Source organism: Rhinolophus sinicus, chromosome 11 (genome assembly GCF_057876585.1).
Source record: "Rhinolophus sinicus isolate RSI-liver-muscle chromosome 11, RSI-T2T, whole genome shotgun sequence".
Taxonomy (NCBI): Eukaryota; Metazoa; Chordata; class Mammalia; order Chiroptera; family Rhinolophidae; genus Rhinolophus; species Rhinolophus sinicus.
Genome location: NC_142511.1, coordinates 9462492 through 9476803, shown reverse-complemented (window position 1 = coordinate 9476803; position 14312 = coordinate 9462492). Strand labels below are relative to the sequence as shown.

At 37.1% G+C, this 14312-nt stretch overlaps 1 protein-coding gene across 6 annotated transcripts in view; it reads right to left on the bottom strand.

The window, feature by feature from the left end:
• The window catches only part of RALGPS2 (Ral GEF with PH domain and SH3 binding motif 2), a 134078-nt gene that overhangs the window by 88547 nt on the left and 31219 nt on the right, over window positions 1-14312 (bottom strand). For all 6 annotated transcript variants that reach the window (XR_016022737.1, XR_016022738.1, XR_016022739.1 and 3 more), the window contains exons 3-4: window positions 10120-10224; window positions 9036-9086 (exon numbers count right to left, since the gene is read on the bottom strand). Coding sequence is in view for 1 of the 6 variants with exons in the window: in XM_088801594.1 (XP_088657720.1) it covers window positions 9036-9086; window positions 10120-10224 (156 nt within the window). In the remaining 5 variants the exon portion in view is untranslated. The remainder of the gene's footprint in view (window positions 1-9035; window positions 9087-10119; window positions 10225-14312) is intronic.

The window sequence follows — 14312 nt, the reverse complement described above, 5'->3', positions numbered from 1 at the left end:
AACCAGAACTAGAAAGATGGAGAACAGACTGGTGGTTGCCAGTATGAAGGATGGTGGGAGTGGGGCCAGGAATGGGATGGAGGCAACTATAAAGGTATGGGGAACACGTGGGAGAGATCATTCTGGTGATGGAAGAGTTCTGTATTGACTGAGGTGGTAGTTAGACAAATCCACACACATGACAAAATGTACAAATGTCCATTTCCTGGTTTTGATACTGAACTCTATTTCTGTAAGATGTAACGCCAGGGAAAACAGGGTGAATGGTAAATGGGACCTCTCTACATCATTTTTTCAACTGCCTATGAATTACCTCAAAATAAAAAGTTAAAGAACCAAAAAAAACCATTTTATGGATTACGAATCTGAAATTGCACTGGTCTCCAGGAACTCACACACCACTTTCTTCTTACATCCTGATATGCATTCATGGTTAGCTGGCCTTCAAGGAATTCTGCCCCATCCCACGTTTAACTCTCAAAAGCCATTAAATCTCTCTGTGAGAAAATAATTGCTTTTCCCTTTGTCTCTATTTCTTTTAGTCTCAGACTCTAGGATCTTCTATCAAGTGACACTAGAATACAATCTAAGAAATAAATTCTTCTACCCATGTCATCTTGTATTTGACACTTATTGGCCAGGTCAAAAGTTATTCAATACTAAAACATCTCCCATGGACACCAAAAAGTTGAAGTAAACTTTGTGACTCCAAGAATGTTTTTTAGTGTCTAACTTAAGAACAAGACTGATTTAAGTTGCGTAGACTATGTAAATAAGGCTCCATTTTAGCAAAAACTCAGTGAAATACAGCGGGCTTGATGCCTCTTAAATTTGTTCAAATAGATTTAAGTTGTAGTTTTTAAATCAGACAGTGAAGGGAAATCCTCTAATAACTCAGGCAATTTCTTAATGAACATTAAAAGTGCATTTGAAACAATATTCATGGGCTCATTTTGAGCCATGAAACTGTCAAGCCCCGTTTTCCACTGAGTTTATTTTAGAAGCATGTGGGAAGGCAAACACCACAGCTGAGGACCACCTACCCTATGAAAGAATTACTGAATTTCACAGGAGCCACAGTTTCTCTTATGTCTTGTAGGTTTGTTCTGTAAAGTCAAATTCTTGATCTAACTTTCTTCGTGTAGATCCCAACACTCTTAAAGGGACTGCTCTAAGGGTGACGTAAGGGTACCTACAGACAGAAGAGAAAAGGCCAGTATAGACCAGCACGTAGACAGAGGCTGAGGGAAGAAAAAAAAAAGACTGTGGGGCTGGGGACAGGGCACAGGGATCCTCTCAAGGAGAAGACGACTACTGCTGAGATAGTCTTATGCTCAAAAGTGGGAAGCTTTAAGGATTACAGTATATCTACTAGCATTCAGCGTATATGGCTATTTAGAAAGAAGTCTCAGCCACAGATGAAGTCCTCACCATGATTCCTGCATTTTTAATCAACAGAATAAGTTCTGAAACTATGTAACTCCAATGTAACCTGTTTAAATAAAAAATATCGCTTCTTTTCTAAGGCAGTCACTCCCATTCTCTCCCCGTCCTCCCAGTATATTAAAGCTGCCTCCCTAATGAGATCAGAGATAAGGACAGGAGCTACCATCTGCTACCATGGATGCCGTGATACCTACTCTCCTAATCAATTTTCCTCTTCACCTTCTCTACTTCTGATCTGCGCCTGACCTTACTGTATATTAAGGAAGTTCATGGTGATGAACAGCAAAAACGTGAACTGATGAAACAGCAGCATCTTGCTTCTGACAGAACAGTTTATTCCAGGCTGCAAGAACAATGTCAAGTCTACACACCTTCTCTGCTTTCTTCAAACTTCTAACTATATTCGTGGATTGTTTACATTTTAACTCTAATGCAAATGACAATTTGCATTGGACAAGACATTCTTGATGTTGGAACTTGGATGTTACCAAGATTACAGTCTTTGCAAACACAAGCAACTTTGCAGAGAGAAACCTCTTTATACACCCGGTCAGAAATATCTCAATTGCAAGTTTTTCAGAAAAGGTTTAGTAAGATTCAGAATGACCTATTATGTACTTCCCCTCTTTTAACCAGCATTCTTCCTCAATCTCTAATGTACCCCAGTTATACAGCTATTCATCTCCCTTTGTTTTTAATGTCCGTTTACTGATATAATCTAGATGACTTATTGTACTGACCTGCTAGGACAAACAACAGTGCGTGGACTTTCTTCTTTGAGTGTAATACGGAGGGCTTTTAGTCGGAGCCTGCCACTTTATGAGCACTTGAGAACCTCACACCAGAGACAAGTATTAGCCAATGTAATGACTGCTGGACAGGCCCCCCTTACTTAAGTCTTATGAAGACACCACAGAATTGCTACTGGAGAGAAACCCTGATTGCAGCAGCTTTCTGTCATAACTCATCCTGTGTTGAATAACATAGTGCTCATTCTGAAGAGAAAACCCAATGTTGTAATGCGTGTGGTGGCAATGCTTTCAGAAGAAATACAGGCTTTACAAAGCAAGAGAATTCATAACAGACAAAATAACTAAAAAAACCCTAAAAAAACCTATGAATGTAATAAACATGCAGAATAATTCTGAAGGATAAGCCTTCAGAATACAGTCATTGCTTCCTCTACGTGAAAGGACTCACACTTGAGCGAAGCTCTAAAAATGAGTAAGCGCTTTCTAAAAGAAAACAAACTTTCATGATCAAAAGAGAAATCATACTGGGTAAGCCTGTACATGTAAGAAGTGTGGGGAAACTTTAACGAGAGCTGAGTTTCGACTAAACACCAGAAAATTCACACCAGAAATTAAGGACTATACAGAATCCTTATGTCAAACTTCTGCCCTTACTAAGCACTGAAGAATTCACACTAAGGAAGAAACCTCAAAATGTTCTGAATTGTGGGCAGGGAAACAAAAATCCTTTTTCCACAGGAAGAATGTTATTTTATAAAAGTCACATTCTTGGACTGGGTTAACAGATTTTTGCAGAAATGACTCCAACCATGATAAACAATGGGAGATGATATGCCTGTAGGCTATACAGTAGAAAGCTTTGAAATGGTCACTTATCAAACTCAAATATCGAACAGCTATTACTACTCCAGGCAACAGAGATCCATCAGTGGACAGAGCAGACAAAAATTTCTGCTCTTGTGGAACTTACGTTCTAGTGAAAGGGTAACAGACCCCCAATCTGTAAGCGCTTGACTGACTACCTATCACCTCTTTAGATTCCTGTAGTTTTGATCAAAACAGTATTAAAAAAAAATTTACTACTGAACGAGAACTACACTTAACTGCAGCTCTTACTTTGAAGTTACCACTAAAAATTATCCTACTTCCAGAAATTTCTGAAAAACATATTAGTACTCTAAAAATCAAGTAGTCCAAACTGCCTTATTTCACAGATTTAATAAAAAAAGGCCAAGATATGATATAGTTTGTAGTGGTGGTACAATCTATAAATGACAAAGCTGGAACAAGAATGCAAATCACCCAGCTTCCTGCTTTTATGTTTTGCCACTAAAAATAATCTTTTGAAATTCAAAAGGCTTTAAAATTTTTAAAATAAGTGAAATTAAGTAATTAAGACTTTTTGAGCACCCATTCAGAGAGCTGTGAATGCTAGACATTGATTAAAAAAGAAAAAAGTAATGGGCAACAAAATATATGGTATTTGCCCTCCCTAAACTGGTTTAAATTAAAGGGGGGAAAAAGAGTGAGCAATTCCGTAGAAGAAGAGTTGTGAGGACATATTAAGCGTGGTTGATTGTAGATGATGGAACTACTAACTTTCTTCCTTCTTTGCAATCACCGTAATTATAGTTTGGCAACCATATTATTGAATATCCTCCCCATCACTGGAGATGCTTACTTATTGGGAGGAAAGGAGAATAGTAAAAAGACGGTTTAGTGTGAGAGGGATGACTATCCACAGAAGCTTCCAAATTTGGCCGTGCTCCTTGGCCAGTGGGCGAGTAAAGATTCCTAGGATTTCTGCAGCAACAGCTATGGAAACAGCAGGGCAGAGCATTCAGAAGAAGAGGGGTCCATCGGTACACAAATGAATCACTGAGCCGTCTCAGGCTCAACAACCATGCAGACACTGAGGGGTGCTCATATTTCTGGAGACAATGAGTTCCACTCTTGTAAAAACACTGAACTCTTTTAGTAAGTATCCTTCAGAGTAAATGAGGAAGGAAAAGGGGGGAAAGGTTATCTAGGAGGTAAAATCATTGGAGATCAGGCAAAAAGGACGGAGGGAAAGAATGAATCCTAGATTTCTGACTGGTATGAAAAATGAATAGATGGTACAATCACTCAAGGAACCTTAAACAATAAAACTGGAGCAATTGTTTTTTTCCTTATGTAATTATATTCCTACTAAATACTTTTAAAAATAACTGATGAACTTTCCTTTAACATAAAATTATTTTCATTGTTAAATATATTTTTCCATTCTTCTCTACCATAAAACAAAAAACTAAGCAGCCAAGTATCAAAAACCTGTTCTTTTGTCTTCCTTTCAATCTGAGGTAATTTCAAGTGTGATACAGGGTTGGAGAGAAACCAGGCTTAGCATTATGTTTGATTCAGATCTACTTTTGAATACATGATTTTGTTTGGCCAGTATTCTATTGATGACTAAGTACAGTCTCTAGATAATAAAAAATAACTTTGACACCTCAAAGGTAAGGGAGATAGTTTCTTCTGTAAAGTAAAAGGTTAGGAATTTTTTATTTTTTTCCCTGAGTAATTTTGAAGTACAGAGTATAACAGACATTGTAGATCAGCAACTTTATTCTGAGAAAAGAACTGCACTTCTTATAGTTGCCTTTCTTCCCACAAGTCAAGAACAAATGTATGGAGAACAAGTTTAGCTAAATTCTACTTGACACAAAAAACTTGGGAATACAGAATTCCACACACTGGTAGGAACTAGAGAGTCCTATTCAGGGAACTGAATTAGCAATAGGAGATAAATATTTTATCAAGTTCCAGATACTCAAAAATTGCCTCTAGTATAGAAAACTGAGTGAAACTTGCAGTTTCAATCACCAGTTTGCCAGTAAAATCACTAAACCATATAGTTGGATTCAGAATCTACATTCTTTGAAGTTCAAATTTAGCACACATTTTATTTTAGAAAATGTGAATAAATCACCACCTGAAATAAAGTTACATATGGATATATACACATAATAATGAGCTTTGATTTAAAGATTTTTGGTGTAACTTAACTAAAGATCTTACAGTTTCATAAAATTTATGTCTTTTTTAAAGTTTTTTATATATATATGTATATATATATAGAGAGAGAGAGATAGAAAGAGAGAGAGAGCGAGAGTGAGAGAGAGAGAGAGAGAGAGATTTGAACACGGGTATAATGGACAAAACATGAAGATAAATTTACTAAATTCAGTGATAACCACTATATTTTCATAATATCTGAGGTTAAATTTTGATTTAACAAAAATAATTACTTTTTTTTTTTTTAAGAATGCTGTCATTCTTTAGTGAATTTAATAGTCTCACTACATAATGAATTAGACACCATTTTATGCTAATAAGTCTAATCTAGTAGACTGGCTGCCATCATGGCTTAAACAATCTTGTTAAATTCATCAACAGCAAGAATTTTGACCTAATAAAAATCAACATCCATCGAAAGTTTTGGAAACCAGCCTGTAGATGTTCACGCTCTACGACTCAGTGACTAATGAACTAGATGCACACACACCAACATGAAGCTAGTCAACGGTGCTGAACATCAGCACGATGCTAAAGAAGACAAACAAACAGGGTGCCATGCACACACAAAATGTAAAACCTGCAACAGCACATATTGCTATGGGATACAGACACTGTAGAAAAAGTACACTAAGTACACAGGAATGATATAGACCAATACTGGCAGTGGTTGCCATGGTGGAAGGAGGGAAGAAAGGAGGTGAATGCGGGAGGATGCAGAGCAGAGCTGGTTAGGCAGGTACAGAGGGGCTCATCTTATTGGCCTTTATGTCTCGTAGTCTTAAATATTTCATGATAAACTAGAAAACACTTTTCTGCCAGAGGACAAAGTCCTGTTTACGCTGCCAGATGTAATGTAATCTTGATAAGTACATGAGTAATGGCTTCCGAGGCCCCATCCCATCCAGCCCTCGCTCACCTCTCACCTTCTGCTATACGCCCTCTGTAAACTCACTGTAGCTCACTGGCCTTTGCCCTGGGTTTCACAACTCACTCCAGTGACCTCTTCCCTTATGTAAGCATAATAAATGGCTTTCAGTGGGTAGATGCATAATAAATGTTAGTCTTTTTCTTTAAAACATAAAAACAAAAACGTCTTCCTGGATTTTCTCTCTTCTCTCTAAAATGTCAATGTGCCATAATACTATAAAGTCATAAAATAAAGGTATAGGAGAAAAGTACTCAGGGCCATTGTAGACTTGTACGTACAAGATACAGACTATATTTTATTCCCAGAAGAACTAAAAAAGTATCTATGGCACCGAGTATCAGTACTGTTCTCTGCCTGGAACACTCTTCCCCCAAACACCCTTACGGCTGCTCTCTCACCTGCTCGGGGCTGTGTCAGATGCCACCTCCTCAGCGAAGGCCCCCTTACCTTCCTGTCTAACATCACAGCTCGCACTGTCCTCACTCCCTGTCCTTTCTGGCGGGCTGCAAGGTTTTCACCGCACACTATCTAGCTCACCTCACTCACATGTAAGATCCACACGGGCAGGAATTGTAGTCTGTCTTCGCTGTTGTATCTCCAGCAACTAAACCAGTGCCTGGTATATAATAACTTAGTAAATGCTTATTGAATCACAACGCATAAAATTGCAACTGCCAAGTCCAGTGAAGAAGCAGAGAGTGCCAGGAGAGCCTCTAGGAAGACAAGAAAGCTTACCTGAGAAAGTCAAATTTGAGTGAGAACTTAAGGCTGAGTAGGAGTTAACTGGGAGGTGCACAGGCTCGAGGTGAGAGGAACTGAAAGGCCAGTGCAGCTAGAACAGAAGAAGGGGGGAAAGGTGTGGCTAGAGGAGGTGGGAAGAGGCAAAACTGGGAAGAGCTCTGTACCTACCTACTGTATTAGGATAGACTGTCTTTATCCTCAGAGCAACAGGAAGACACTCTGTTTTAAGCAGAGGGATCATATGAGCAGATTTACATGTGAAAAGATTATCATGGCTATTGAATAAAGAAAAGTTTAGAAAGGTCACAGTGGATGTGGGTAGGTCAGGTAAGAAGGTAATAATGCAGCTGAGTTAAGATGTACCTTGGATTGCGGTGTTGGGAGTCGAGGGACAGAATGGACAGATACTTCGAAGGTTTAAAAAAAAGAAAATCAATGGGATTGGTGTTAAATTAGATCAGGGAATTTTAAGGCTCACTTCTAAATCTCACAAAGTACTGTCAGATGTCTCAGGAAAATGAAAAATTCCCATTGACCTGAAGTCTATGACCAAGTACTAGTCATTTTCTAGATCTTCAATGTCCAAGCCCTTAGCCACATGTGGCTACTGAGCACTGGAAATGCGGCTACTCCAAGTAAAGGTGTGGTGGAATGGTACAATACACACTGCATTTCCACAACATACACTGACTTTCCAAGCCTTACACAGAAAAAAAAAAGGTAACAATTATGTCAAGAATTGTTATACTAATTACAAGTTGACGTGATAATATTTTGGATATAGTAGGTTATGTAAAATTAATTTCACCTGTTTCTTTTAATTTGTAATGCGGCTACTAGAAAATGTAAAGTTACATAAATGGCTCACATTATATTTCTATTGGATAGCACTAATCTCATATGAAACAGCAATACAGTCACTGCAGTTTATTCAAAAGAAATATATGTGATAAAATGGCTGAATTTCAATGCAAAAAAATGTAACTTTTATAAAGAATTTAGTTTTTTTTCATTCAGGGATGTGAGGAAATGAATATTTCAGTTTTCGTCATTTAAATACAAAGGCCCTTTTCTGTTTATGCCTTATTTATGGAACAGATTGTTCCTCTTCCTCTGTTGCTAATAGAAAGGTTCTACTGCGAGAGCCCTCTGTGGTAAGACAGGGAAAAGCTGGAATTGTGGAAATCACAGGGCCTCAGAGATCAGTTAGGCCCACCACTTCCTTTTGTAAGCAACAAACTTGAGACACTAAGACTAAGTAATTTACCTGAAAACCACAGGACTAAAACTCTCTATACCACGTTAAGATACAGATATTTTCTCTAACTCGTTATAGGCATTATAGTAGACTTGTATATACTATAACAAATATACCATATTTTTTTCCAGAAAGAACTAAAAAAATATCTTATGGCACCAAGTATCAGTATATCAATGACTCAGTTTGGGGGTACAAGAGTCTGAAACCCAGTTCCAACAGTTAGCTGTGTATCAAGCACTACCATCATTGGGTTTTCTCACCAGTAAAATACATACCGCCATACTCAGGTTGTGATAACGAGAGGAACGCTTCACACACACACACACACACACACACACACACACACAAACACGCACACACACGCATGCACGCACGCACTGCGTGATCAATGCTTACAGTGGGTAGATGCATAATAAATGTTAGCTTCCTTTTTAATTAAAAAAAAAAAAATGCCTTCCTTCTTTCATTCTCTTCTCTTCAAAATGTCAACACACGGTCATATTGTAAAGTCATAAAAGGGAAAAGATTACTGGAGTACATTGTGAAACCCAGTATACCTTATTCCCATGAAAAAGCTTCAAAGCCTTCAATAAATCATTCAACCTCTCTAAGTCTGTTCCCCTCTCAGTAAGATGATGCAGCCAAATCAACCAAAATGATTCAGAAAGTCCTGTCTATATGACTCAGTGATGCATAGCTATGAATCCCACGAGTTTCTGAGGCCTGAATAAGAGCTTTAAACATTTAAAATTTAAGATGTATAATTTGACAATTCTAAAGCTTAATTTGGGATACTATAATTGTCTATTTTTGTATATTTAAAAGGAAAGTTCTTAAAACTACTCACATCTGGTTGAATGGCTTTAAATACTGGAACATCCATTAGTGTTATCTGACCCTGAAATAAAAAGTAAAAAAATGAGAAATACTTCTTTGGAATGCCATGATACGACATATATTCTAAATTAAAATTATATTAAGTAAATTAAAATATATTAAGTAATCAAATCTTTACCAAAAAAGTCTCAATTTTATAAGGGTTTAAGAAAATGAAAATTTAGCCCTTGTACCATTAAACAATTATTTCTAATTATCTCATGCCTATTTGTATTTTCTAGTGAGATAAATGAGGTAAAGTTACAACAAAAATAATCTTGAAAATGTGGACACACTCATACATTAAACCAAAAATAAAAACCAGACCTACTGGTTCATTGTTGTGACTCTTAAGTCATATCTCCTCAAATGGTAAATGAAATCTGATATTAAAAGATTTTCTTTCTAATTTATAAGAACTAGTGAGACTACACTAGTGCCAACTCACATCGAAGGACTTCGCGCTATAGAGATAAAACAAAATCCAACAATATACCAAAGAATAAGATGCTGTGACCAAACACAATTTATTCTTGCATTGCAAAAGTAGTTCAGTATCAGGAAATCAATATATTCTGTTAACAAGTTAAAAGAGAAAGATAACATAAACAAACATTAATGTCAGTTAAGAAATAAAAGATTTTCTGAGTAACTTTCATGATATTGGAATAATGCGTTCCACTTTCATTCTTTATTTTTTTAATTTATAAAAGCATAAAAATACTTCCAACATGTCAATAAGAGTTGGCCTAGGGAGGTGGAATAGGTATGTACTACGAAAGCATTTACCATAAAGGCGAATACTTATTCTTACCAAGCTGAAAGCGTAATTTATGACGCTGCTCTACAAATATCTACAGCTCTTCTTACCTTCCCTGTTTCATCCTTCTCCTCGTTCCATCATTGTGCTACTATCTCTATTAATTCCCACATTCAACTTTCTTTTCTATTTTTTTTTTAACCATCTCCTCTGCTGGACCCTACAAATTCTAACTCAACAGTACCAATATGTAATTATGGGCAAAAGCTGGAGGAAGGAGAGGTGGGAGGCTTACCGCATATTCTTCTGGTGTAACCTTAAGAACATCAAACACCACGGCATCAAAGCTTTTCTTCAATTCAGAACCCTTGTCACTTAATGATTCAGAACTGCTACTTTTCTGTTAAATTGAAAGAAAATGTAGCCATTTTAATGCTGTTTCACAGTCAATGTCATAGAAACTAGATTGGCATTAAAAACTGAGGAAACTTCAGAAGAGTGGGTTAACAAATGCTGTAGAAAAGTTGGGCAGAACATGTTGCTTAGTTGGAAGAGCACTAGACACAGATAAAGAGTCAGGAATCTGAAATTTAACCTTGACTTTAGATTTTTAGGTTCTTGATTAAATAATTTTCCTGTGTCAGTTTCCTTATCCTGACATCCTATCACTTCCTATAGAAATAAAAGATTTTAACAAGTTCAGTGATTCTCAAATGGGGTAAAGGGAAGTTAGGAGAAGGACGCATCTATTTACAAATTTTTACACTATTAGTAATTTTTACTAGGAAAAAAATGATTTATTTTCATAATATAAGCCATGAGAAAACATTCAGAACTCCACTAATTATCCAGTCTTATTTGCTAAGTGAATGTTTGTTTGTGATAATACAATTGATATTGTTCTTCCTATTATGTTACAAATTGAAGTGATTTCTGCTTTAAAGTTATTGTTTTAAGCTTGAATTTGCTGTTGCTATCTGGAGAACAAAACGTAGCTTTTGGCTCCGAAAATCTTATTTCTGTTCAATTTCCACTTCATCTGTAACATGATACAAAAACGTATTCTGCATCAGTTGGCTGAAATCAGAGCATCAGCGCTGTAAAAATACTTAGACCATACTCTACTAAATGGTGGCAGGACTTATAAGGCTACAGTTAACAGCACAAAAAAATTAACCAAAGTTTCAATTACGAAGGTATTATATACGTCAACCTACAAGCTGTTGTAAGTCATTTTGGAGTACTTGTCATTATGTCTCATTTTCACTTTTATCCTTCCTTTCAGTAACAGCTAAATACCAAAATCATTACAAAGGAAGGGATCCGTCAATTTGGGATAATTTATTATTTCATATATTTCTTCTGGTTTCTCTTTCTTCTTCTGCGTAGTCCCACTATGCATGTTACCCCTTCTATCACTGCCCCACAGTTCTTGGCGATTCTGTTCCATTTTTTTTCCCATTCCATTTTCTCTTTGGATTTCAGTTTGGGAAGTTTCTGTTGACATATCTTCAGGCTCACTGATTCTTTCCTTGACTGTCTACTGGTCACCAGTTAACTGATCAAAGTCATTCTTCATTTCTGTCACAGTGTTTTTGATGTCTGGCATTTCCCTTTGATTCTTGGAGCTCCAATACCCCTGCTTACATTATCCATCTGTTCTTGCATACGGTCCACTTTCCCATTAGAGCCCTCAGCATGATTAATCATGGTTAATTCCCAGTCTGATCATTCCAAAGTTTCTGCCATATCTGAGTCTGGTTCTGTTGCTTGCTTTGTCTCTTCAAACTGTATTTTCTTCTTATCTTTTAGCATGCTTTATAATTTTTGAAAACCAGACATGATGCACTGGGGAATAGGAATGAAAAGAAACAGGCCCTTAGTGTACAGGTTTATGTTTCTCTAGGTAGGAGTTATGCTGTGTTTATTGTTTGCTATTGCTAGAGGGAACAATCTGAGTGTTCAATTTCCTCTAGGGTCCTTGTTTCTGTCCCTCCTGTTGTCTCTGAGTTTGCCCAGAAACTCCTTCCTAGCTAGAGTCTATGCCTTGCAGCTCTTTCAGTTGCAATCCTTTCCTATTCCGCAGGAGCCTTGTTGACATGGTGTGGGGGAGTGCGGGGAGGAGAAGCCGTTTCAGCCCTGCAAGCAGGTCTTTGAGTGAGCCTGTGCCCTTGGGCTGTGACCTCCTCAAGTGCTTCTCAGTGCCCTTACTCCCCTTAGAGAGAGAGATGAGAATGGTAGAAGGGGCTGAAATTGGGTATTCTCCTACCAGCAAGTAGGTTAGGCTCTAGTAGTTTCCCTTTTTATTTTTTTTGGAGGGGTGGGGTGGGGGAAGGGAGAACAGAGGAATACTTCAAAATGAATACTTCCTCAGGCATAATGCAAAATGGTTACTTTCCCCCTTCCCCCTGCTGGAAGCAGGAGGGGATTTTTCTCTGATCTTCACTGTGAGAACCTGGTGGGGCTCCTAGAGGTAAAAAAAAAAAAAAAATGTGGGGTAGGGGCCTAAGACTGGGCCCCCACAAGTTTCTAACTGTAAAGCTAGTCCACACACAGCCTCTAGTAATTTGTCAACTACAACTGAAGTTTTCCTACCCTTTCCGGGCTCCAGTGACTTTCTGCTCTTGGTAAACTGTGAGTCTCTGTAGTTGCCTCTCCTTCCAGTTTTCTGGGCATCATTGTCAGTTTGCTCTGTGACATCAGTTCTCTGACAGAGCTAAGAAGAGTTACTGATTTTCAGTTTGTTCAGTTTTTTTCGTGTTGTGAGGACCGGAGTGGTGAATTCCAAGCTATTTACATGTCCAAGCAGAAATCCCAAGCCCCATAAATGGATTTTATACATAGCATTTTATTTCACGTGTTTCATCTCTGTAACTATGACTAGCTTACAGTATGTCAACAATATTATTTTATGCCCTAAGACTAACATAGAAATTTATTCATAATGTTAAGCATTCGGACATCAGTTACACAGGATACGCCAATCCAGTAATTGCCCAAGTAATTAATCACATCCTGTCAAGTAATAACTTGGCAATTAAACATAACTTGGTAATTTTCTCCAAGATTTTAACTCAATCAAGACAAGTTAGTACATCATAATGGCAATTTCATTGGTAATCAAAATAAATAATCCCTTTTCTGTGTCCTTCTTCCAAGCCATCAGCAGAGGCTTAGAAAATTACGAGTGATGTGCTTCCATCTGCTTCCCCAATACCAATAAATACGCTGGTAATAAGCTAAGCGGTACCTAATGTCCACTAAGAGGATAGTTAGGAATTCTTTATGCAAGACAAGACTAAATGTCACTTCCAACACTTCTAAATGTCTAAAAACAGCTCACTGCAACTCTGCTGACAACAGAACCTTCAAGCAGAGGTGAAGAGTAAAGGTAGTGAGACAGGAGAAGTCAATCGCCCAGATCAAGTGCTTTATTCATTCTGTAAGCTTACCACACTTAAGAGAAAATTGCATTTTAATATGGTAATAGATCTATATTGTAAGAGAAGGTAGAAAATATGTATTTGTTATTTTATTTTCTTGCTACAGTAGGACAATTTAAAAGACAGTCTTTCCTCCACTTACTACTCACATACTAAATTATACTACTCTAAGGCCTGATGTAATTCATTCACTTTTGTAAAGTCAACAGAATTTTATATACAAGTGAAATAATGTATTTTATTTAACAAATAATTGTGGGTATTTCCCTACCCCCAAGTAGGTCAGGTTCTAGTAGTCTCCCTTGCTGGGGCAGGAGGCAGGGGGCAGGAAAAGGGCTCCCTACGGTTCTGTTTCCTGTAACACTAGACCAAATGTTTCAGGATATATAGTTATGAATACTATACTTACACACATACATTTAAGGTATTCAAGTAATACGGTTTTAAATATACCAAGTAAACTTATATCTATAATAAAAACATGTAATATAATTCCTACCTTAAAAAAGGAAGAAAAGTTATGAATAAATTTATGAAAAAATTATTTAAAAGGTTGTGGTTTTTTTTTTAAGTGATAGTTTTAAAAACAGAAACGCTCCCATCTGCTCAAGGGATCAGGAAAAGACTTTCCTGAAAGTGTAGTATCTGAAACAGGTTTTGAAAGACAGACAAAATGTCTGTTTTGAACAGTGGAATGGGAAGAGAAATTCCAGGTAGAAAAATGGATAGAGGCAGACCTAACAGAAGTAAAAGCTATACAAACATCAGCAAGATGTGGTATTCTTTCATGAGATAGTAAATTTCAAGTAGAGAACTAGTACCAGTTAAATCCATTAGAAAAAAAATTAGAGCCATTTTGAGGAAAGTCTTGAATACAAGGCTGAAGACCATTTGTACTTAATTAGTAGACAATGAGGAACCACTGACAGTTTGGAGACACAATAAAGTTCAACAGGTGTATTTTAAGAATATTAAAAGTGAATTATCATCAAATGGACCAAACACAGCAGAGAATAGAAGTGAAAGATAACACTAAAAAGCGATC